The following is a 25,747-nucleotide window of genomic DNA, read 5'->3' as shown; positions in this document are numbered from 1 at the left end:
TTAAAAAAAAAAAAAGGTTTGGTATTTTCTCACTGTCCACAATCTACTCCTCTGCGGCTCTCTAGCAGGCGCTGGTGGTCAATTCCATGCTCAGGAAGAGATGAGTCAGGAGCACGGAGCACGCTTGTCCAACCCCGCTGCCCTGCCCCCAGCACTGCTGCTCTGCGGCCCTGTTCTCTGTTTCTGCTCCAGGGGGCCTCAGGCAGGCCAGCAGTAAGCAATCTTTCAAGTCAAGTCATGGACATAGTACTTGGCTTCCTAGTCTGGTAGACCCCAGGTAGTGCTTGTTGAATGAAGACGTTCAGTGAGGAACGAGCCACTCTAATGCAACTACTGCAAGAAGACAAGAGCTCGGGATCGAGCACGCTTAACCAAGCAGGAGGCAGAAGATGCTGAGACTCAGCTCTCAAGAGCTTGGACTCACACAGAATGAAGCGGTAGAACCAGCCCACCAGATGTGGCTCAGAAAGGAAGTGAAGGGACAGAGCCCAAGGCTGAGGAGCCCACAGAGATGGGGGTTCTGTGCATAGTACTGACTTCATGCTTATGAACAAGATGCAGCCATGTAAACAGCAAGAGCCACGTACACATCAGCAGATTCGTTTTGATCAAATACGTACAAAAATATTAAACCAGGAGGAGATAAGCAAATGTCATCAAATGTCAAGGAATGAGATGCAGAGACCTGGATTAAGGGAGACAAGAATAGTGTATCTGCTGGGGCTGTTCTTGTGCATCAGGACACGTGTTCTGGTACCAAGTTTACAGCACCTTTGATCTTTACATTGTCTGCCTTAATGGAAGTCAGGGCAGTGGTCTGTTTGCTGAGCACGGAGCTAACCAGGTTGTTAGCCCTCCCCAGATGTGACCAGAATACCTGGAAACAAAAGGGATAACGATCATTTGGCTCACGGCTTCAGAGGTTTCAGTCCATGGTCCTGGGATCTGGTGATCCTGGGATCTGATGAGGTAGAGCATCATGACAGCAGAACCCTGTGGCGGAGGATACTTACCTCATGGTACACAGGAGGCAGAGAGAGAGGACAAGATACAGTCTCCAAAAATATGCCCTCAGTGACCTACTTCCTTGAAGATAGTTTACAAGGCAAAACCAAAAAACAATTGGAATAATATTTTCAAAAAACCCTGTCAACAACTTTCCGTCATTTCGTTGTATCTTGATAAATCTTTTTGTAAGCAAAATAATACAAATCTTTTTCTAATACAAAACAATCTAAAAGGAGAAAAACTATATATGAATTATTATATAGTTCCTCTAATAAATAAACGGATGCTGATCCAGGTGCTGGGCTGCCCAGGACACACCTGTGAGGACCGGTGTGAGGGAAAGGCTGTGGCCCTGCTGCCTCACCCCCCGGGCTTGGGATGCAGTTCAGTTCCTGGAGTGTTTGCGTCACACGAAGAAAGCTTTGGGGTGATCCCCAGCATTGCACAAACCGGGCACTGTACAGAACTGTGATCCCAGCACTGGAGAGAGGCAGGCACAAGAAGAGCAGAAATTCAGGGTCTTCTTCAGCTGCACAGTGAACTCAAGGCCAGCCTGAGCTACACGAAGTGCTGCCTCGAGAAAAGGAAAGAAAGAAAGGAGCCCAGAGAGACGCCAGCTTCTGCCACATGGGTCATGTACCTGTGACCTGTTTCCTGGTGCCGCTCAATCACCCGACAAGGCTGCAGGTGGCTGATGTGGATACTTCTGCTCTGCCTTCAAGTTGAGTTTCTTTCCCAAAAAGAGGGGGGCAAATGTTAAGCCCACCCCCCTTGTTATGCCATCCCTTGCAGAAACACAGCCCCTACCCAACTTTTGCTTTCTTATCACAACCACACTCAGGATGGAGCCATGCCCACCCTACAGGCGCACCAGCTCCCAAGCCCAGGCTTGACAAGAGATGACACCCACTACCAAGCAGACAACGAAAGTGCTTTGGGCACATTTGGAGTTTATTTGCTGCAGTTCCTTGGAGCTAGTTTACAAGGCAAAGACAAACAAAAAACAATTGGAATAATAATAATATTTTTAAAAAACCCTGTCAACAACTTTCAGTCATTTCTTTGTATTTTGACAAATCTTTTTTTAAACAAATACAAAATAATCTAAAAGGAGAAAAACTATGTATGAATTATTTACACCTCTGATAAATAGACTGATACTGATCCAGGTGCTGGTCTGCCCAGGACACACCTGTGAGAACCAGTGTGCAGGAGAGGCTCTGACCCTGGCCCAACCCCCCCCCAACCTGGCTGGCACTGCCTGGTTCTCTACCAGGAGGCTCAGTTTTCCAGCCTGGACCCTCCTCTGTCACTGTCTCCTTCACACACGCCAGCATCAAGCACCTGAAGCCACTCGAGGCCGGATCCACAGGAAGGGGGCCAGAGTGCTGTCCCCAGACTCACCCTTCTCTGCAAAGCTATTTCCAGAGGTGCTGACCTCCTTCTGAGATTGGAGGAGCCGAGCTCACACCGCCTAGAGGGGGCCCATGGCTCCTCCACCTGCCTGGAGGCAGCATTCTGCCACCGAGGCCTTGGCCACACGGAGGAGTGTGCCACCTGCTCTGCCTGGACTGGCACGCTGGCCCTGGCCAAGGAGCAGGAGCCGCCCTTGAGAGTCCCTGAGAGAACGGCAGGAGATGCTAGGCTTCATGGCTCCCTTCACACTGAGTCAGGAGACCAGGGCCAACTCACACATGTGCCGTGGCATGCCATGGGGGGAGGGGACAGAAAGGCCACCTCACCCTTGCCTGACTGCACTGCACGCTGCTGAGCGAGGACCCTGCTCCTGGAGGCTACCACAGAGTGCACCAGAATAGTCCAGTTGGGGATACTTTTGAGGCAGAAAAGACTGGAGCCCCAAGGGGATCAGGTAAAACCTACTCCTTCCTCTAGAACGAGGAGTGGAGTCCTTGGGGAGGAGAAAGAAAAACCAGCTATGAAACAGTCGTCGGCCACCCGGGACCACGGGTGGCCTCCTCACAGTTTTGGTTACTAGGAAAATGCAGACTCCCACTTTAAAGCGCAGTGGGCCTGGGTACTGAGGCCAGGCAAGGAGCTAGTTACCTTCACCCCACCCCATAGGCACTGGGCAGGAGCTGCCCAGACTGCCTGCCTGCTGCCCTGCTGGGGCCCTGGGGGCCTCCCTGTGGCTGCTGGGCCCTGCCAGCTGCCCGCTTTTGCCCCTCTTGCCCACATAGGTCATGAGGCAGCAGCTCCTGGGATGCCAGCAGCCCCAGAGCCCCTACTAGGGGAAGCTTCCCAAGCAGGGCACACAGGAGGGCAGAGTACAGTGCTACGTTCATGTTTGCTTTACAAAAACAAAAATAAATCTTTCTAGTGCGTGGCTTCTTTTCCTTTCCTCCTTTCTCCTCAGTCCATAAAGTACATCCTCACAGGCATTTGTGGAGCAGAGGTGAAGGCCCTTGGCCAGGAACACTGCGAGGTAAAGAGAGAGCTCTCTGCCGTGCCATCGGTCTGCGGAGCTGAGGCCTGGGACCGTGGCACTGCTCTGCTGCTGGCAGCGCTTCTGAGAGCGGCTGGAGCCACGGGGGGCGGCAGCAGCCCCAGCCCTCACCGCCCACCCTTCTCCCACTTAGAAAACTGCAAAAGCTGAAGCTAGTCTTTAGGAGCGGGCAGGAACTGGCAGAGGGGCCCTCTGCTCTCCTCGCTTGGCTCCGCTGCGCCCCTCCAGGGGAGGCGGGAGAAAGGGCCAGCTCAGGGGGCTGCCGCGCCCTGGTGCACGCTCAGTGTCTCTTCGTGGACGAGACCTTCTTTTTCCGTGCTGCTAGCATCTCGTAGAAAGGGTCTCTGCTGATGGCAGCCCTGGAGGACAGAAAGGGAGAGAAGAGGCATGAGGGGTAGATGAACCTGGGCTGCCAGCTGTCACCAGGAACGCCCACCCTCACTCTGTCCAAGTGGTAGCTTAAGGTGACACACAGGGACATGTAACAAAGTAAGCGTGGAGGTTCCTGCCTATTTTAAACTAACATCACTTAGCATTTGGGAGTAGAACCATTATACATTCACTCCTTAGCTGAGTTCCCAGCGTGGGGATTTGGTTTTCTCAACCAAGTGACTGTCCTCTGTATCCCTGAGTGGCATGTTGCAATACTTGCCATTAAGTTACTTCACTCATGGTGTTCAAGAGGCTGGCATAGACGGCAGAGGAACTTCTGGGGGCCTATGTGTACCAGCTCCATGGAGATGAGTACTGCTGCTGGGGGCCCAGAGCAAAAGGGGAACAGCCATGCTGCCTGTCCAGCCCAGTAAGGGAGGGCACACGTGACCTGCACTGGACAGTGGAGGTGGCTAAGGCCACAGAGCTGGTGCTTGGTCTCCTAGGGAAGCAGAGTCTGTGTGATGCTTAGTTCTATTGGTCACCAGTGACCCAGAGTCCACAGCACACACATCCCAGCACTCTCCCTGCCACAGCTCTGGTGAGCTGGCTGGGTCTCACCACCACAGGGAATCAGCACCCAAAGGAATACGGCTAGTCAGAGGCCTTTCACCTTCAGGGATAGCTGATTCTACTTTGCCTATTGAGGGACGGCCAACCCCTTTGGTAGGTTGCTTGCCCTTGTACAGCAGTGCCCATGATGCCCAGTTGAAAATATGTTGGGAAATGGTGCCAAGAACTGGGGTGGCATCAGTTACTCTTCAGTTATGGGCTATGTTTAACTTCCTCTTCATCCCCGGTACTAGATCTGGTCCTGTTAGTTCTTGGAACTGGAAATCGCACCTCTCCACACCTGTCAGACACAGGCTCCCCACGGCAGACAGTGGGCATCTCTGGCCTACTGAGTGTCTGCTTGCAGTCTGGACTCTGTTGAACCCAGTGTTAAGATGGACACATGCAATGCACTAGGAGTTTGCTTAGGCTGCTGAGAACCTCGAGGAAGGGCAGCTACCAAGAGAAAGCATCTTGGCCTTCTACAACACCATGAAGCATTTTTCCCCCAGTGCTCTGTGGAGTAGTGCTTACCATCTTCTGGGCTTTCCCCATGGGGACTGGGATGCAGAGACCATGCTACAGAGTCCCAGCATCTGCACATCCTCCAGAGGCCAAGCCTGAGCTCCCAGGGAAGCATCAAGAATATTTGCGGGGAGTTGTCAGAGGAGATTGGCAGCCCCAGGAGCAGGCCTAGCACCCACAAGGATCCAAGAGGGACTTTAAAGAACACTCCATTTTTCTGATTACAGCAGCAAAAACTTACATCAGAGCCAAAATGGACAAAAATAGCCAAACTTCCTTTGAAAGAGCTTTAAGGGGAAGGAGCCTCTACCAAAGCATATTCTAGTGACAGAAGCAATGTGTATTCAGATGGGAATACAGTGGTCCACACAGGCCAGTCAGGGGCCATGCAGAACGTGGTAGGACCAGGGAAAGCGCTCTGAGTCAGTGTCAGACAGACAGTTACTGGATCGAGAGACACTCCGGGTACGATCTGTTCCCTGGTCTCAGGTCTTTCCCAGACACAGAGGCAATGCTCAGAGGATGGGCTCCCTGCCTGGCCCTATCTGTGGACCGTAACTGACACAACAGCTGTCATTTGAGGACAATGCCTAGGTCAAGGCAGCACGCTATCAGCCTCAGCACTCTACCTCAGTCCTCAAGCAGCCCTTTAAGTTGAGAGCGTCAGAGAAGAAATGGGTAACACACCCCAAACACATCAAGGACTGACTGCACTGGTGACCTGCATCCAAGCCCAGCCATCAGCTTCCTTTCCCTGGGAACTGTGAGTGGCATCTCTCCAGAGAAAAGCATCAGCCCTTCATACCAGCTTGTCAGCACCTTGCTTGCTCCCTGTCTGATCTTGGCCAAAACACCGCACTGGTTGGAGTAAAGCCCCCCAAACTAATTAGACTAGGTAACAATCAGGTCCTAAGGATGGGCTGCAGCTGGGTAGAAGGCATGCTTGCTATGTCTAGGACACAGAGGCAGCCTGTGACCTGATGGCATATCTTCCTCACTCCCCAGGTCGCCAGGGCCCAGATAACAAGCAAAGCTTTCTAAGGGAAACACTTGAATAACTCCTGATGGCCGAAGTCCCCAGAGTGATGAGTAAGGATGTACTGCTGGAAGAAATAACTGCCGAGAGGGTGTTATAACTTCTGAGGGAAGTCAGGCTGCTCAATGGCCGTCTTCCTGGTGCAAGGAGAAGGATGCCCATCATCCCAGGTTTCATGTCAGTCCCAGGGAACAATGCTGACAGAAGACATCAAGGAGCTTTGCAAAGCCTCTTTCCAGTCACGTGCCACACCGGGAAGTCCTGTCCCTGTAGTAAACCTCACACTGTGGCATCACAGTTCATGGCGGGACCTGGAGAAGCTCCCTCCACTCAGGCTGGCTGTGCTCTCACAGCACATGGTTCATGACCTGGCGTCACTGCGCCGTGACTTTCCACAGCTCTCGTAACTTAGGGGCTTAGTTTCCGTGTCTGTAACAGTCTCACTGGATGAAAAAGTACAGTAAAGCCAAGTGCCATCCACCGAGGAGGCACCAGGGAGAGATGTCCCCCCCACAGACACATAATGGAGGCAAGTGGCTCTTGTCCCCACTCTGGGTCTCTGAATTCCCTGGGTGCCTAGGCTGGAGACATGGCACACTCATGCTCTAATGGGCAGGAATCCAAAGGCCGGCTAGGAAGCCCTCCCTGAAGCCCTTCCGAGCTGGAAGGAGAGGACACTGCGACCATCCCCGAGAGTGGGAACCACCTACTTGATGCACTTGATCCACTCCTCCTTCTCCTCGGGGGTCGGGGCTGAGATGCGGTACACGGTGTGGTTCCCTTCCACCACGCGGCCATCGGCCTCCGTCTTACAGGCCTTGATCACCTGGTCTTTGTTGTCAGGGATATAAAGCTCAAAGCAGTTCTGAGAAGGAAAGGAGAAGTACAGTCAGATTTGAAGAAGCTGTTGACTAAGGGAAATGCTATTTTTTTTCCCAAAGACTCTTTATTCTTACTTTCAAGAAATATGTATCAGGGAATACCTTCAGAAAATGAAGGCAGAGGACAGAAGTCAGTTGATAAAGTGTTTGCCACAGAAGCACGAGGAACTGAGTTTGATCCTGCATTTAAAAAGTCAAATGTGGGCCAGTGTGGTGGCACACGCCTTGAATTCCTGCACTCAGGAGGCAGAGGCAGGTGGATTTCTAAGTTCGAGGCCAGCCTGGTCTACAAAACAAGCTCTAGGACAGCTAGGGCCATACAGTCTTGAAAAAGCAAAAATAAGTAAGTAATAAATAAATAAATTTGTGAGTGTGTATGTGTGCGCACTTGTGTGAATGTAGGTGCACTGTATCAGCCTGGAACCCCGAGGACAGCCGCGGGTATCACCCCGTCTTCGACCTTGTCTAAGAGGCCCATTGCTGTTTTCCCACTGCATACACTAGGTCAGCAAGCCTCACGGTAGGGCTGGGATTACGGACACACATCACCAGGCCCAGCCCTTCTGAGGATCTGAACTCAGGCTCTTCTTGTACTTGCCAACATTGTCTCACACTTCCCATCTCCCCAGTTGAGAGTCTGTCTCAGAAAACCAGGCAGACAGTTCCTGAGGAACCTCTGTGGTGATATTTTATCTGTGTCTCCCAATAAAATTTGTCTGAGGATCAGAGGAAAAAGCCAGCCACTGTATTAAACATAGAAGTCAGGCAATGGTAGCACAAGCCTTTAATCCTACCACTTGGGAGGCAGGGATCTTTCTGGATCTCTGTGAGCTCAAGGCCACACTGGGAACAGAGCCAGGTATGGTGGCACATGCCTTAAACTCCAACACTAGTTAACCATGGAGGTCTGGAGGTCTGTACGTCTGTACAGACAGACAGGAAGTGACAGAGCTGGGCAGGAAAAAGAAGTGATGTAGCTGGATGGAGAGAACAAATGATACAGCAGAACAGCAAGGCACATAGGCGTGGGTGTATAAGAAGTAGGTCTCGCCGGGCGGTGGCGGCGCACGCCTTTAAGCCCAGCACTCGGGAGGCAGAGCCAGGCGGATCTCTGTGAGTTCGAGGCCAGCCTGGGCTACATAGTGAGTTTCAGGACAGGCTCCAAAGCTGCATGGAGAAACCCTGTCTTGAAAAACCAAAAAAAAAAAAAAAAAAAAAAAAAAAAAAAGAAGAAGTAGGTCTCTTTGGAAGCTGAGGGTCAGTAAGGTGAGGCTGGCTTGTGGCTTTTCCTATTCCTCTGATCGCTCAGGTTTTAACCCTGATACATGGCTCCGGGTTTTTTATTTAATAAGACTGTTCAGTAATTTGTCTACACACCTGCACACATACACAAGTATTTTTCCCAAGGAAAAAGAAGCTCAGACTAGAACACTGCAGGATGTCAACTGTGTCTCAGGCCCATCTGTTGGCTGAGATGCTGGCCTGACACCTGCTGGCTCCACTCCTGACAGACAGGAGCATGCACAGAGCTGCAGGTGAGCTGCTGCCATGCCACACAATGCATTAGTCATAAAGCCAGCACTGAGCTATGGGTGCTTGCAGCTGACCTGTTAGGAGGGACGGTCCAGTCAGTAGGTGACACTGAGGCAGACAGACAGACAGACAGACAGACAGAACAAAGTAAGGCTGTTTGTTTCATCTTTCACTTGAACACTAAGGATAATCAAAACAGGCAGAGGTAAAGGCATGGCTTTGTTTTTCGGGTTCTCATGTCTGTCTTAAAATGCCTTCCAATGTCACTCTTTTTAGAGCAAAGTTGTGACCATCCCCTTCTGGCCCTGGGCAATATCGCAGGAATACTCACCGGCTTTTTGGAGTCTTCTACCTCTCGGATACTCAGATTTTCTAAGGGGATGATCCCACGGGGCTCTTTATCCTGGAACAGGTGAAGAAAGATTTCACTCGCAGTGGAGGAAACACCTCTTTCTTCTCCCTCAGCCCATCCTGACTCCTCCCTCTCAGGCATGAAGCTCCCAAGTTGGCTTCAGCCACCCTTGAGTTCTACAACAGGACCAGGGTTAGGAGTGTGTGGCAAGGCTGGGAAAAATCCAAAGCCCTCTGAAGACCACAAGGCCAGGGCCCTCAGCAGGTGCCATCAAAGTGTACCTGGCAATAACCCATAGGACCTCAAGCAGGGAACATGTCAGCTACTTTCCCTAAGAAAGAGCTTTCCCCCTTTTCCTTGTCTGTATTTGTCTTTCCTTTTCCTTTTCCTAGCATGGTTCTGTGCCACTAACTCCTGGGAGTCTTTCGAGGCCTAGGTCTAGGCACTCCTGCCCATGCCTGATGTAGGGACTCCAGCTGAGTTCAGATTGCCTTGGCTCACTGCACATTACCTGAATTTGTGACCCTTAGGGTGACACTATCCTTTGGACAGCTGCTCCACGATGATCCTCATTCCCTCCTTCACCTCAACTGGCCCTCTGAGGAACTGGCCATCACATCAGCAAGGCCCCTACCAGGGACATACTTCTACCCTACCAGCCAGCTAACCTTGGTCAAGGCCTGTAGCTTCTCAAACATACTGATCAGAGTTACACATGCACAATATGTCAAAAGCAAACCATCCCACCAATTAACCGACCAACCAAATCTAGTTCTGATTGTAAACAAACAAACAAACAAAATGCCGTTAGCCATTTCCCCAGGGCCCTGCAGGAACAGTCACCCTCTTCCTGCCAACCCATTCAGTGCTGGCCTGAGGACACCCTCTCTGAGCTCTCCTCTGAGCTTCCAGCATCATCTACTGAGAAAGACCCAGCTCTTTCTGCCTCACCCTCAGTAATCAAGCTAGAGTACGCTGCTTCTTGTCAGCACTACTCTGCTCCTTGGGCTATGCCACACAGCAGCTAATCTGTACCAGGTAACCTACTCCACACCTTTGCTCTCCTTCCCCCAACTCAAAAATCACCTTCTAATTGGGTGGTGTGTGCACACCCATTACTTACTTTTCTATCAAACAGCACCCAAATCAATTGCACGTGTTTCGTCTTGTCAAAATCTCCTTTCTTAGGCTAATTCATATTGAGTATTCTCCTAATCTTAACTTTGTGGCAAAGTCCCTCGCAGAGCCAGCTGGCCTCTAAGCCTGGGGACATTCTATGCCCAGTTTGCAGCTCTTCCCTATTTCACTGCCTGAGACCCAGTTCCCACAGTTGAGATTTCCCCCATTTTACTGGGCACTGTCATTTTGACAGGGTGCATCTTCCAACAGTATTCTGAGGGAGAGTACCAAGGGTGGGGGAACCCTGTTAAAGTCTCCCATGTTGGAAAGGTTTTCACCTGACTGAGCTCAGATGCATCGAACCGTGTGGGTAGACAATGCATCCTCCAGACTGTGACACATGGCACCCTTCAGCTCTCAGGCTATTCTGTGTAAGTTTTTCTGTTGGCTGAAACTGTGCTCTTTGTCCTGTAGGCACTGAGACTCAGAAAGAACATGGACTTGGTGAGGATCCATTTTCAGTTATGATGCAGGGTAAGCCTGGAGGCACATTTTCCATTTGAGGATGGTCTGAAGTGATTGTCAGTATCTCACAGTTGTCATCCTCTCTGGGCCACATGGGACCTCTTGGGCTAGCTCTTGTTTCCTGTATCATTTCCTCTGTGTCCTTGTACTCTTTCTGGAAATGATGGTTCCTTCCAGCCCTTCTACTGCATTTATGACAGAAGTGTTTTGTTTTCACGAGCATGTCTGTTGGTCTGTCCTGGGCTCACTACATCCCTGTTCCCGTCCCTGCTGCAATGGGCCATCTCTCTAAGACCAGTCTCCGGCTCCCCACATGCTCCCCACAGTCCTTTCCTCCCTCCTGCAGGCAGCTCTGGCCTCCACCTGCTCTTGGTCAGAAGCCTTCTTAGGCATCTGGACTTGCCAGTCGTATCATTTGGAGAGTGAGGGACTAAGTAAGCTGAGTAAGCGTGTAGACTGCAAGCTCTCTCTGCTCACGAGGGTCCTCTCCTACGGCTGACCAGAGTCTGCCTGAGAGCCTCACAGCCCTCTTCTGGGGTATCAGTCCCTCACATGGCAGTTACAGAAGGGGAGATAATCACTTACCTGAGTTTCCCTGACCCTCCTATGTGCATACAATGCCCACCCTTAGTAGTGCTAAGAGCACCCCTTAGTCCCGAGACTCACAGTAGTCCCCTCCTGAGGAGGAACCAACCCCCAGGCAGCTGCAGGAAGGGTGGCCACCATCTTCTTCAACAATTCCCAGTCTACTTCCCCATTCCTTTCCCCCCTCCACTCTCATGTCCTGGCCACGGGGTGCCTGGACATGTTGAGGACTCCAATGTTGAAGTGGGTTGTCAAGTCATCCTAATGCAGAGCCTGTGAGGCACGGCTTCTTTATTCTGCTAGACTGCAGGGCCTGGGGCAATGAGCTACATGTGCACGGTACATGGTCCGTGTTCTAGGTGTGCAGTTACAAACCAAAAGGGTTACGCCATCTCCTGCCCAAGACCGAGGACCAGCTCTGGAGCCCCTTGTGACCAGTCAGGGAGACTGGGCCCTCTGGTGATCTCCCACAGGGGTTCTGCAGGCTGACAGTGGCTGAAGTAAGCCAGCATGCTCACTCATGCACATTCCACAGAATCTGGAGAACACTGGGAATTGTGGGTCCCAACAACTCAATGCTATGTTGCTGGCTAATAATGTCAAGTCCAAAATATGAAATGGGGTCCCTGTGTAGGCCTCTCATTCTATAACTCTATGTGGATTTCCAGGGGCTTAAAGAACTGCTCAGTAGGAGGACCTGGGTCCTATCCCCAGCACCAAAATTAAAATAACCAAATAATTCTATACTAAGTCCAGGAACAGACCCATGGTACACCTCACCACTGGTTTCATCTATGTCCCCAACAAGGACAGAAAAAACCAGTGCCAGGTCCTTTGGCCTATGTGATTTCTTACAGCAAGTACCAATATCTTTGCAAAAACATGACTCGCTCATTATAAAGAATTTAAAATACTGAAGAAAAGAATAAAAGAAAAAGGTTTTAGACACTCCAAATCAGATCACCTGGTGACCACATGGAAGCACGGTGGGGTGGGGGTGTAGAGGGCTTGTGTGATGTGGAGGGAGAAGAACATGTCTGTGAGGATGGGCTATTTCATGGAGTATTTTCATAAAAGATATCCTATTAAGAAAAAATTGAGGCAGAAAATGAAAACACATGGAACTTCAAGGAAAATGCTTCCTTGATATGAAAGATCATTCTTAAAGGAGCCTTATAAAAACTGCTAGGTATTTCATCTGTTTGGAAAAACGTCATGTGATTCAGCTTGAACAGTTTGAAAGATGAAGTGTTCTTCCTACTGTTGGTTCCTGCTGACACTGACTTCACCTGACACTTTCCAGTTTCTAACACCCCCAGCCTGTCCCGCAGCCACAGAGTCCAGTTACTTAGCACAGGCATGAATCCATTCCGGGTCTCGGCACAGTTCCGTGTGGACCCTGTATCTCCTCCATGCTGCTTCCGTATTTAGGAAATTTTAGCAACAGCTCTATAGCGAAGTGCATCCAAGTTCCAGCTCTGTGTTTAGGCATCAGTTTACACTTGAGTATCTTTTATATAACTTCTATGTTTAAGAAAATTTCAACATGGGTCCTGCTTTTCAGTGTGGCTGGCAGCAGCCCTCGGCACAAGGTCCAGAGACGTTGGTAGTCTGGTTTTTGTTCCACAGCTCAGTTCAGGATGCTGTCAATTCTCCCAACCGTACCTTTCAGCACTGGTCCCTTATGTCAGCATACCTGGCCTGCTAAGCTCAGCACTTCTGCCCCAGACTTAAGTGAAAGAGCTCAGCATCCACCTGCCCCACCTGCACCCCACCTTCTACATCTTGGGAACAATTCCACCGGTACAAAACTGATTTTGCAGGTATCGACTTCCTGGCACTGAAACTGTGTCCTGTGCCCAGCACCTGGTGCTTACTTCTAATTTTGCTGCCTTCCTGCAGAAAGTGAGGACATCCTTAGTTAATATGTCCCACTCCTTAAAGTCCACAGACTTGCTAAAGAATGAGCCACAACTCCATAGCTCCATAGTGATTTAGAAATGCGCAGCTTTGGCTCTCATGAGCTGAAGTCCTGTTCTGCCTTCTAGATCATTCTGGTCACTATTTAAGTGACCCTAGATGATTTTCCTGGACTCTCTGGGGGCCAGGTGTTTGCTATTCTGTACTTTCTACAGTGTCCTAAGAGAGCTGGAGGAAGCTCCTGTGAAGCTTGTCCAGGGAAGAGCTGACTCTACCTGTTGGCTCCCAGAAGCCCCAAAGGCAGCTTCCCGGGAGAATGCACCATCCCGTCACAGAGAGAAGTCCTGTCTGCTCACTCCCCATCCTTTACCCACAGTGGACTTCATTCCATGCACTCTTGCCAGCCTGCGTCTTCCTCCAGGCCAAAGGGTGGAGTGGGCTGAGCTCATGCCCAGGCTGCAGCAGAACCACTCTGCAACTCCAGCTGTGACTTCTTTCCCATTGTCAGAGAGCAGGACGCCCACACCAGCTGTGCCCTTTCCTGGTCTGGTTGTCTTATCCCACGCACTCAGTCTCACTAGGGTTACTCTGTCAGTGTTTTCGCAGCCCTTGCTGGGAAACCTCTCCTTGCTGCCTAGACCCTCTAAAGTCAAAGGAAGGAAGGGCCCCGGAAGGGAACCTGCTGAGCCTTTTGTCCACAGTACCCTGGGGGATGGAACAGGGAGACTCTTACCATTTTTATATACTTAACATATTGTTCCAACATTTGAAAAGACTTTAAATACAGAAAAGCAAAGCTAGTTGCAGAACTTGGGCAGCATGAGTGAGGCCCTGCGAGAAGTACTTTGGAAACAATTTCCTGCCAGGTCCACAGCACATCATTAGCATGAATGACTGAACTGAACCTGCTAACTCCATGCAGCTAGCCTGGAGCTCACTATGTAGCCCAAGCTGGCCTAAAGCTTGTGGTAATCCTCCTGCTGATTTTTGTTTAACTGTTACTTAAACACCATTTTGTTCCACCTTTACCACAAATGAGGCTTCAACCCTGTTTTCTCAGTGGGATCAATGACTTTTACTCAGAGAGGATCCAGCCAAGTTAGTTACACTGACCTAGTTTGAGACCCAAGTCCAATATGCATGCAAGAAGAACCACTCTGTGCTTGCAGGTGCCCAGGAAGATGGCACCAGAGTGCCATGTCACCAGTGTGGGAGTCACAGTCTGAGCACCGACAACCTCTGGCTTTCTGAATGCTCTGCCCACAGGAAGCCTGGAGGAACTGTACTGGGTCCTTTTTATTCCTACACTATAAAGGATACCAACAGAACTTCCATGATGTGAGGAGACTTCAGCTCCCCAAACTCCGGGTTCTCTCAGATCAGCCCTTCCTATTTTGTTCCTTTCCCTCTACTGTACGTCTTATCACTGGGCTGCTCCTTCTCAATCAAACCTTTCGGCATTTCTGGGACTACAGGAAATCTAAATTCTCCAAATCACAGTTATTATCCCTTTTGCTAGCGTCACAAGCCTTTCTTGGCGACTGACCCAAGTTCCTTGTTTCCAGCCCAGCTCCAAACCAGCCCCCAACACTATGTCCACTGCTCCCTCTCAGTTCTGGTACTTGTGCCTCCTGTTGTCTCTAGAACCAGGTGTTGCTCTGGGTCACAGCCTCCTGGCCAGCCACTCTACATCCTTGTTAGGGTGCTGTATTCTGAGATGTACCTTGGTTCTTCCCTGACCCCCAGAACAGGACAGATCTGACTGTCTCTCCAGTCCCCTCTAGCTATGTTTGGTTAGAGTGGTTTGGAAGCAGAGGATTGGCCCAGCCTGCCCCAGGTGGACCAGAGGAAGCTCACCGTGGTGTACTCAAAGTAGTAAAGGCAGTTGTCAGTCAGAATGAACCAGCGCCTCTTCCAGGTCTTCACCCTGCCACCTGAGAGGAAAAAGAAGATGCTCTTGACACGAGACACCAAGGCAGGTGCATGCTACAAACACACACACACACACACACACACACACACACACACACACACACAGCTCTCTTCTCAGGGAGGGGATGGGATCGGGCAGGATACCAGGAGAACACTTAAGACTATGGCAAAATTTACATCAGTGACAAGACACAGCCAAGACAGAAGCATCTTTCACAGAGTGAAAGTCTATGGTATGAGCAGAGCAAGCGTGTCTGGGTGACACCCTGAGATGTCCCAGACAGCAAGATGAGAGCATGGGCTAGGGAGGAAGTCCCAGGGTGATGATGGTGGAATGCAAGTGTACTTCAGGCTGGAGGAGCTGGCCATGCCCTGTGTGATAGAGACAGGCGAAGAAAGGAAAGGAAGAAGGGAGAGTCAGCACCCTGACACAGGTGGCATGGGCAGGGAGTTCCACCCAAGTGACAGGAGAGAAGATCCAGAAAGTGAGGTACTGTGAGCCCTTACAACCAATCCATGGGCTTCCCTCACCCTCCTGCCTGTGGTGAAGTGCTACACTGGCTTCAGTCCCTTTAGTTAGTGTCCTGAAAGTCATATCCCCAGAGTTCTAGGTGTGAACTGAAGCAGGACTCCTTCCCCAGGAAAGGACTAGATTATCCAAGAGGTGGGCTCAGGAGCCTTCCCACTGTGGACTCATGTGACTCCTGAAAACTACGTAACTACAAGAGGCAATATTAACAGCCAGGAGGTGGTGACTAGCTGCTGGCCAGGGCCTTCCTCAGTCTTCTCCAATACTCTATGAGGTTACTCTACGCTGGGTATGGGGAAGGATGTGCTTAACTGTGTCCACTTGAAGGGAGCTCTATCCTCACTTGCATCATGCTCAGGATCCTCACTTTCACAACTTACCTCTGGTCAAGGGAAGACTGTCTTGACACGAACCATTCAGAATTACCCAGGGCCTTCCCATGCTGATACACACACGACATTGCATGAACACCCTCTCCCTGATCCTTAGCACTTGCCCTTTGCTAGGGCCCAACTATGGAGAATATCACTTCTCCATAGGCTCCATGGAGGGCAGGGGAGTGGGACACCTGCCATGCCTACTCTCCTGACCTCTTGCTAACAGCCATGCAGAGCAGGGAAACTTTATAAAGACTGTTTCCAAATGCCAGCATCTGCCTGCAGGCTCATCCCTGAAATTTGAGAAAAGAGGTCCAGCAGAACAGATTAGGACCTAGACCTTTCTGGGGTATTTTACAGCTTTGCCTGGGTGCCTGAACTGGAGGGGTAGGGAAGGAGATGTAAGCAGCCACCATTAACTACAAGATTCTAAATGACTGAGACCTAGGTTTCCAGATGGAGTATGCCACGAGCAATCATGTGCCAACAAACATGTCTCCTACGTGGCATACAGTGAGGCACTCTCCCTCATGGTGATCTCTAAGTTTTAGGGAAGCACCCCAAGGTTAAGTGGCACAAATGAGAAAAGATGTAAGAAAAGATATGACATGCATGTTGGCAACAGGGAGGGCTGGGCAGAACTAGAACAGATGAAAAGGAAGACGAAGAGTGTGCTCAAAACCGAAGGCAGTTTGTCTTAAAGTGGACCCTTCCCATTTCTAAGCTGAGAGCTTCTGTCTTCCAGCCTCTTGGGGAGACCATTTCTCGTACAGGGCTTGGTACACAAGGATGGTCAACCCATGCTGACCTCCCATGCACTCTGTCACAAGACACTACCCCAGGAGACAATGGGACTCAGGAAATGGTGGAAAAAGTAAGTTAGATACCAAAAGAAACAAGACGGCAGGAAATCAAGGAGGAAAAGCAGAGCTGGGAAGTTGTGTCTGGTTATAAAAGCTTCATTACGTCCCCTGGACAGTTGGCTGCACCACAGAGCCCTCTACCACAAAGCATCGCTGCGGGCCCACGGGGAACACTTCCACGTGGAAAGAAAAACAGACATGGGACAAGCAGACAGATCAATGTGCGCCTAGGACAGTCCCTGTGGAACTCACAGGACCCCCTCCCACGCAGGGCTCCACAGACCCTCCCTTAGACAGAAGGACTGACACTGTCCTAACAGGCCAGCCTGCCTGCTCCAAGCACTGGAGGGGGCCTGTGTCTGTTCTCTTAGGGCAGCTCTGCTCTAGTCAGGCTTAGACATAGACCCGAGGAGCACTCAGTTCCTCCATATGTTCCCCCATATCAGCAACCAGAGAACTAAGAGGCCAATCTGGGTTTTGAGGATGACTGAAACAGAGGAGTATTTGCACCATTAGAAACACAGACAGAGGATCCAGGCTGTGAGGCCTCCCTGATACTCAAGAAATGGAATCAAGGACTACAGGTAGGGGTTCTGGTTTTGGGGTTTGGAAGACACCATTTCTCTCTTTCATAGAAAGGCAATGCCCCAAGTGCCATCTAATTTAGGCTTTCCTCAACTCCTTCATCCACCATGGTGTCAGAAGCACATGGCTTTGGGAAGTTACAAGGCAGCACCCTCTTCTCTGCTTCCTCACGTCAGAAATTACTTTTGATCAGGTTGACGCACGGGTGTCAATTTGAATGCAGTAATTCCCGGGAGCAGGAAGCCAGTGCCTCTCTGCTCAGCTCGCTCTGGGCTAGGACTGCACGACTACTCGCAGCTGGGGACCTCCGGGCTGGTGGCTGCTGAACCACTCTCTCCTCCACCAAGAGGAAATTCGAGCACTGCCCCAAACCCCTGATCCTGGCCAGTTCCCTAGGGACTGTACAGTAAGTTAGAAGCAGCATTAACACTACTACCAGCAATTAAAAAACAAAATAACCAAAAATAACAAAGTAAAAAAACGCTGCAGCAATGACAGTGGCCTGGGCAGAGTGAGCGAGCAGGTTGCAGGGTTACATACCTCCTGGAGTTTGGGGCAAGGAAAAGGAGAGCCAAAATCATGGAAACATAAATGAGGAGAAAAGAAAATTAAAACAAAGAAATCAAACCCAGTTCCTCAATCTTAAAGTGCAGCGTACCAGTCACATTTATGTATGCCTGAAGAGGGAGGTGAACCTGGAAACACTGATGGGCAGGGGACCACCCATGCTGTACCGCAAGGTTGGAGGCCTTACCCACACCTGGCCTAACAGTGCCACAAATCCATTATTGTAAGGTCAGCGTTTGCCAGACTCCTCACAATCCAGAGCAAAGAGGGGGATGTGCAGCACTTCTGAGAAAGTCAGTATCTTCCTTAAGACACTCATCACTTTATAAATGTGTGCAAGGATGCACATTTGTACACCCATGGATATACATGTACACATGTGTGTACACAAGGACACACATGCTTATGGCTCTCTGCATACAGGGACATATACAGACAACTACAGATGGCACAGAGCCCTACCCTGTGCAGCACACACACACAAAGGACTGAGTCTCAGTGTGCCACAATGGAAACACCCTATCGGGAGTCTAGGCAATTAGGAAATGTGAAGCAATGGCCCCACGATAAATGAGTCCCATACTGTTAGATTTCTATTCTTTGGGATGAGGCTTTGCTCTAGCACGAAGCTGGCTTGATTTCATGGGCTCCGGGGATTCTCCTGCTCTGTCTCCTAAGTGTCCGGGATCTCAGGTGTGCACCATTGCACTCAGCTTAAATTTTTGACTTTTAAAAATATAGGATGCCTCATGAATTTGCATGTCATCCTGGTCCAAGAGCCAAGATAATATCTGTTCTAATTTTAGTGTCTCAGCTGTCAAAGCCAACACTTAGCATTCGCATGGAAACAAATCTCCCTGGAGGGAAGTAAATCTAAATTTGGACACACTTTTGAAATTCCCGGCACATTTCCTCTTCACTCTCTGGGTTGGGCAAGAAGAATGTGGAGAAGGTTACCCATGCATTAACCATTTCAGAGCCTTCAATCAGACCCTCTGCTTGGAGATTACTGACTGTTGGCCACGGTCAGATACTGCAAGGCTCTAATCTGTGAAGCAGTACTTGAAAGGACTTTATGAACTGTCATGTGTAAACACATGCTTTGGGCCTTTTAGAGGGATGTCAGCCCTAAGCTATCTGGATGAGTTAGCAGCAGAGGGCATGCATCTTACTTTCCATGGATGTGTCAGTAATGGCCAAGATGCTGCTTATGGGGCAAGTCACCGAGACGGAAGGAGACCATGTCTCCAGTAGAATATGCCCTGCTGATATGGGATTCAGCTCATCAAAGGCCAAGGCAGAAGGAAACTGGAATGTGCTCTCTAGTGGTCAAAAAATTTGAACATTTTCATGTCCAGAGAGTTCAGAGACCTCTCGTATGTCTGATAATAAAGCAACCACGGGTGGACATGAATATGCACGAGAACCCACTGAATTTCTTCTGTTTAGTTACTCTGTCACCTTCCTGGCAAGGCATGACCATAAATCTTAACAATACAGGCTCACTTCTGGCAGAGGGAAGAGAAATGAACCTGCAGCTTCTGATGACACAATCATTAATGGGGCTGATTGGGACCGGAAAGGGGGCCACTGCCAGAGCATGAGGAAGAGTGCTGTGGTTTGCGCTGCAGCCAAGGGCTCTAGATTTGCCATGCACACTGCCTGTGGGAGCCAGATGCAGAGGGAAGTGATGATGCACTGGGTGGGGCAGGAGTGCAGGGATAAATCTGGGATGGGAAGTAGAGAGATGGATATGGCTGGTTACCCTCCCAAGGGTAAGGAGGCAGAGGCGGGTGGTGGATCATAGAAAGTGCCTCATAGAACATGGCCATCTATTCAGGAGTGAACACAGAGGGCTCAGATACACATGGGCAATGTTTATAAAGGCAAAATCTGTGTCCAGGAGTCTCCGTTCTATGGTGAGTGGCTTCAGCAGCTTCCTGTCTGGAGGTGGACTGTTGTAAGAACACAACTCAGGGCAGTCTCTGTGGGACGCCTGTGACATGCCCCCTTCCCCACACCCCAAGCCTATGAGCATACAGCCCTTCTTCCTGTTGCAGGGACCCCAAGCTGGGGAAGGTTACTTACCGAGTTTCAGCAGCCAGCCTTCTCGGTCTGGATTGAAGAAAGTGTGAGTGAGGTCATTGCCATCATCTTCTGGGATCTTAAAGGGCTCGTTTTTTATGCTCTCATAGAGGTTCTGGGATAGAAGATGACATTGCACGTCTCATTCTAAAAGCAGCTGTTCTTTCTCCCCTCTCTACTCATTCCACAGGCATTCACTGTGAGCCTGGGGTAAGGACTAGAGAAAAACCAACCATTTTTCTGCTCTACAGCAGCTTACAGGGACAAAAATAAGATGCCTGGTGGATAATTAAGGAAGAAAAAAATAGCAGCTTGGAGTCTACTCAAGCCTTTAGTTTCAGATTTAGAAGCCTCTTCCCCTTCCTGTTTCTCAGCTGGCCTTTGTGAAATTCACATATTTAAATGAATTAAGAGAGCAGGCACTTGGCAAGATATCCCGTCTCTTCTCCTACAAAAATGATCCTGTTCTGAGCAAACGCTTTGTCAGATGAAATGAAGCCGCTCTGGCCCTGCTCACCCGGAGCAACTCCTCAGGCAGGTCTCCTCCATCATTGATGCCCCGATTCATGGCAATGAACCTCTCCACTGTAGGCTTGTCTTTGACATTGGGGTTGTGTAGGCTGGTATTCAGCATTATGATGGCAAAGGAGAGGACGTAGCAAGTGTCTAGGTAAGAGAAAAACAGGATGTGAGAGCAAAGGAAACACCCACCCAGGACAGGAGACACTAAACTGAATAAGATCAAGAATACAAGATCATGGGCAGGAAGAGTGGGTGAGCCGAGCACACACTCTTGTTCCCAGGCTTACGCTCCTGAAAGGGACAAGACACATGAGTGTACCGAAGCCACTCAGTTTCTTCAGACAGAAAGGAATAGGGAAACAATAAAATGACCAGCTGGGAGCATCCCTTAGTCCCAGCACTCAGGAGGCAGATTTCTTGTTCCAGTACAGTCTGGTCTCTAAAGGGAGTTCCAGGCCATCTAGGGCCACACAACAAAACTCCAAACCAATACAATGTATAAAAAAGATAAAAACTACCTACAATTCTATTTAGTGCTGTGGGATGATCCTTCTGTACGCTGTGAATATGTATTACACTCATTGGTTAATAATAAAGCTGTTTGGCCTATATCAAGACAGGATAAAGTTAGGTGGGACAATCAAACTGAGGATTGGGATGGAGAAGGGCAGAGTCGGGTGAGACTCGAGGGATCCGCCCAAGAAGCAAGATGCCAGAGGACTGGTAAAGCCACAGCCCACATGGCAATACATAGATGAATAGAAATGGGTTAATTTTTTTTAAGTAAGGAACTTTTTTTTCTTTGTTTGTTTTTCTTTTTTCTTTTCTTTTTTTTTTTTTAGCTGAGGATTGAACCCAGGGCCTTTAAGCAAGCGCTCTACCACTGAGCTAAATCCCCAACCTGAAATGGGTTAATTTAAAAGTAAGAGCTAGTTAATAATAAGCCTGAGCTAGTGGCTGAGAATTCTGTAATTAATATAAGCGTTTGTGTGTTTGTTTGGAACTGGGAGGTTGGGACAGAAAAACTCCACTTCTGCTTACAATTCAGTAATAATTTGGTCTGCTTTTTTCTTCTATATAAATGTGACTATGTAATAAAATCACTTTATAGACACTGTAACACACTGTCCTCCCAATACATACATATGGGATACATACTTACCTAGGGGACAAATACATACACATACATATACAAGTGATATATACACACACATACATACACATACACTTATATATACACACATACACACACACATACATGCATACATATATATATATACACAAACACACAAACATGTATACACACACATATACGCACACATACACACACATATACACATACACACACATATATATACATACACACATGTACACACACATATATACAGACACATACATATATACGCATACATATGCCTTTTTGTTGATCTTATCATTTTTCCACGCCAATATCTTGATAAGATCACGATTTTCCTTCCCAGACAAGGCTGTACTTAGCTGACTACAGTCGTAACTCTGCGTCTCCCTCCTGAGTAACTAGGACGACAGACAAACGCTACAGCAGCCAGCTGTAGAGACATCCTCAACAGTTACATGTTGGGTAATTCTGACCCAGGGCCTCATGCACATGAGGCAAGTACTCTACCACTAAGCCACAACTAGGTCTTACTGTGCCTCAGTGGTGGTCTTCTGGATGCTTCCAATCTTTCACCTGGAGAGGTGAAACTGTTTCTGGGGGTTGGGGATTTAGCTCAGTGGTAGAGCGCTTGCCTAGCAAGTACAAGGCCCTGGGTTCAGTCCTCAGCTCCAGAAAAAAAAAAGAAAAAGAAAAGGAAAAGAAACTGTTCTTGACATGGACTCAGCCTCTTGTCTTAGAAATCCTTCACTGCCAAGAAGAGAACCTTATGGAAAAAGCTCTCCTCCCACACTCACACGAGGACCCCTCACTCACCTGTGGACTGGAACACCCCATTATTGCACTGACAGTACCGCTGGGCAAAGGCCTCCATCATCCGGTCAATCTTCTGGGCCTCTCCAGGGAGCCGGAAGCTCCATAGGAACTGCCTAAGGGTGGAGACAGGAGCATTGCTTTGACTTGTTCTGTTGCTGGTTGTGGCTTTAGTATCAGAGGGCAAAGGGAGGTGAGGGGGCTTCCATCCTCTTTAGTATCAGGGGGCAAAGGGAGGTGAGGGGGCTTCCGTCCACTTTAGTATCAGGGGGCAAAGGGAGGTGAGGGGGCTTCCGTCCACTTTAGTATCAGGGGGCAAAGGGAGGTGAGGGGGCTTCAGTCCATTTTTACAGAAATTGAACAGAAGCAAATTTAGCCACTGCCTATCACTGTGGCCTTAACTGGAGGTAAGGTGCTTAGGTAAACTGAGAAACTGAGATTTTCCTATTCCAAAGAACAGCTCCCCCTCTTCAGAACTGAAGCACAGATGTTAATCATTTAAAATGAACTCTAAGGTAAAGATTCATTCAGAGTATTAAAACCCACAGCCATGGGTTTAGTTCTGCAATTACTGCTCAAAAAATAACCTCAGGATTTATACCTACAGCAGAGAAAATTAAAAAGACAGTTTCTTCAAAAGGCACAAAATACGCTTTGTTAAAAAATTAAAGTTGCTAAGCAGTGGTAGCACATGCCTTTAATCCCAGCACTCTGGAGGCAGAGGCAGGAGGATCTCTGTGAGTTTAAGCCCAGCCTGGTCTACAGAGCGAGTTCCAGGACAGCCAGGGCTACATAGAAAAACCTTGTCTCGAAAAACCAAATTAAAAAAAAAAGTTGATTTTTTTCCTTTTAAAATGAAATACACAGCTACCTAGTTTATGATAAGAAATTAAAGGGCTTTCTACTCTGAAGAGTAGAAACAATTGCAATATTTGAGTACTGAACAGTCCTTCCACCCCCAAGACCAAGACCAGTCCTAGCAAATGCTTTCCCACTCATAGGCATGCACATGGCCTCCCCTGAAATACTTCAAGATAGTTACAACAACCCCCAACGACAGGACTGTAGTCCAACAGCATACAGGATGGTCACGCGCCCACTCCACGGTGCCCCACTGACAATACCCACCGCAAGGCCTGGACGAGGTTCAGGTCAGTGAACTCATGCAGCTCTACAAAGGCATGCAGGACCTGGATGCTGAACTCATCTCTGTCAGGAAACAAACAGAGGCAGGGATGGAGCACAAGTCAGATCCCTGACACCAAGGCCAACACCCATCCTGATCCCAAGCAGATGGTATCTCCTGAGTCCCAGGCCAGGAGGCCTCTCAAGTCTGGCCATCCATAGGAGGACACTGGACTGGCTCTGTTTACTAACTAAACAAGCAAGGAGTGTGCATACCCCTGGACAGGTAAGTTAGTGTTCCTCAGAACACTTCCACTCAACACCACATGGCTACTGCTGCCCTCGTACCACAGCCACCCCATGAACTTGGGCACCAGGGGGCTGTTTCCTCCCATGATTCTGACAACACCCTCTCTAAAGGCCTCACCTCTCCCCAAGGTAGTCACCAATGGCTGTTTTGTTGAGCCCTTCCCCTTTGTATAAGAACTGGGCAATATCTTCACAAGTGTTCTTCAGCAGGTCATTCTCTATTAAGAACTGGATCCCCTGCAGAAAGACCAGAAAGAGCCGGTGACAACGAGGGAGGCAGAGGCTGTCATGGGCCCTGGAGCACATCCAAGAAACATCCACCAGTAGATGTGGACAGAGGCACTGCAGGTTAGGAACTAGAGCCCCAGACTCAAGACAATAGGGGGAACCACCCAACATCCAGTCCAGAGAACTGTAGCCTAGAAAAAACGCCTCTGGCTCCCACGTGACCACTAAGAAAGCCCCGCCTTCAGACCCTGGTCTTCGTCACTTTTGTTTTTGCTTTTTACCTTTTTAGGATCCATGTTAAATTTCTTCCTGCCCATGGCTACCTGTTTGTTCCTCTGCATGTTTTTCCTGAAAGAGAAGTGTAGCCATTAGTGCTCTGGCAGCAGGGAGTTCTGGCGGGGGCTAGAGCAGTCCTCACATGCAGCTGCTGACAGCTTTGGAAGACTGGTCCAGCTAAGCATGGTCAGCTGAAGCCCTGGCCCAGGCTCAGGCTCATTTCCCTCTTTCCCTCTAGATTCATGGTTTCTCTTAGAATTTTTATTTTCTTAAGCTTTGTCGTCTACATATTGTAGAATCTGCCCATTTTAAGTGTAAGCTTTTAGTAAGCTAAGTTGTGCAACCATTACCGTAACCAGTTTTCGAACATTTTCATCAGTCCAACAAAATTCCCCATACCCATTTCCAGTTTACCCACATTCCTAATTCAACCCCCAAGAGCTCTCAGTCAACTTTCTGTGCACAGATCTGCCTGGTTCTGGAGCTTCTGTGTGGACAGAATCTGGAGCATCTAGACTTTTGTTTAGCATGCTGTCTTCAAGGTTTTTGGCACAACACTCTGCCTACTGCTTAGTGACGTTCCTCTACATGTCTACCTCCATCTCTTTTCAGATGACAGAGCCAAGATTGGGGTCATTACATACGGGTCTGTTATCAGCACATGTCCACCTTTGTGGTGGACACGTTTTCCTTTCTTTTGGGCAGAAAGGTTGTATCGAGACAGGTCATGTAGTACTTTTATATTTAACTTTTTAAGATGCTGTACAAACAAGCAACAGTTTTCTTAACTGTGCATCAGCCTAAACAAATGCAAGTTCACAGACCATGCTTCTCAAGGTGTGGTCACAAACAGCTAAGAGAGCAAGTCAGATGTAGAATGCCAGCTCTCACTCACACACCTAATGTGTCTGTGAAGGGATCAGGGCTCCTGCTCATTTTATCCAATCCCACAGACAAACTGAGTTACAGGTTCTGGGTTAGTGACTCAGAAGTTTTAGGGGTTAGAGTCTAGGTGACATTTTTAAAACCTCCTGTAAGTCTGGTGTACACTTGGGAACCAACAGTAATTTTACAGTTTCTGAGCAAATGAGTTATTCAGAAACAACTTATTTATTGTCTTAAGGGGCACATCAGCACTGACTGAATCCCCAAAGGTAGACTGATAGAAGCAGATGCAGAGATCCATGGCCAGGTGCCAGGCCGAGCTCCAGGAATCCAAACGATGAGAGAGAGGAGGGATTCTATGAGCAAGAGACATCGAGACCATGAGGGGAAAAAGCACAGAGATGACCAGCCAAACTAGTGGAAATGCATGAACTGTGGGCCAATAGCTGAGGAGCCCCCATGGTACTGGACTAGGCCCTCTGGATAGGTGAGACAACTGTCTCGCTTGAACTGTTTAAGGGGCCCCCAGGCAGTGGGGTCGGGACCTGTCCCTAGTGCATGAGTCGGCTTTTTGGAGCCTAGTA

The 25,747-nt window shown here is 49.1% G+C and overlaps 1 protein-coding gene across 3 annotated transcripts in view; it reads right to left on the bottom strand.

The window, feature by feature from the left end:
• Positions 1 to 1,938: 1,938 nt before the first annotated feature.
• Positions 1,939 to 25,747, bottom strand: part of Cyth1 (cytohesin 1) — a 91,370-nt gene continuing 67,561 nt past the window's right edge. For 2 of the 3 annotated variants that reach the window (XM_052755782.1, XM_052755783.1), the window contains exons 4-13: positions 24,284 to 24,350; positions 23,893 to 24,011; positions 23,469 to 23,549; positions 22,344 to 22,456; positions 20,388 to 20,536; positions 19,873 to 19,985; positions 14,790 to 14,868; positions 8,763 to 8,834; positions 6,728 to 6,882; positions 1,939 to 3,831 (exon numbers count right to left, since the gene is read on the bottom strand). In XM_052755782.1, coding sequence (XP_052611742.1) covers positions 3,753 to 3,831; positions 6,728 to 6,882; positions 8,763 to 8,834; positions 14,790 to 14,868; positions 19,873 to 19,985; positions 20,388 to 20,536; positions 22,344 to 22,456; positions 23,469 to 23,549; positions 23,893 to 24,011; positions 24,284 to 24,350 — 1,027 coding nt within the window. In that variant the 3' untranslated portion in view covers positions 1,939 to 3,752. The remainder of the gene's footprint in view (positions 3,832 to 6,727; positions 6,883 to 8,762; positions 8,835 to 14,789; positions 14,869 to 19,872; positions 19,986 to 20,387; positions 20,537 to 22,343; positions 22,457 to 23,468; positions 23,550 to 23,892; positions 24,012 to 24,283; positions 24,351 to 25,747) is intronic. The other variant, XM_052755781.1, reaches the window with a different exon arrangement.

The sequence above is a fragment of the Peromyscus californicus genome, unplaced genomic scaffold (genome assembly GCF_007827085.1).
Source record: "Peromyscus californicus insignis strain IS unplaced genomic scaffold, ASM782708v3 Scaffold_3__1_contigs__length_106647218, whole genome shotgun sequence".
NCBI lineage: Eukaryota > Metazoa > Chordata > Mammalia > Rodentia > Cricetidae > Peromyscus > Peromyscus californicus.
This window is presented reverse-complemented; position numbering and strand designations above follow the sequence as displayed.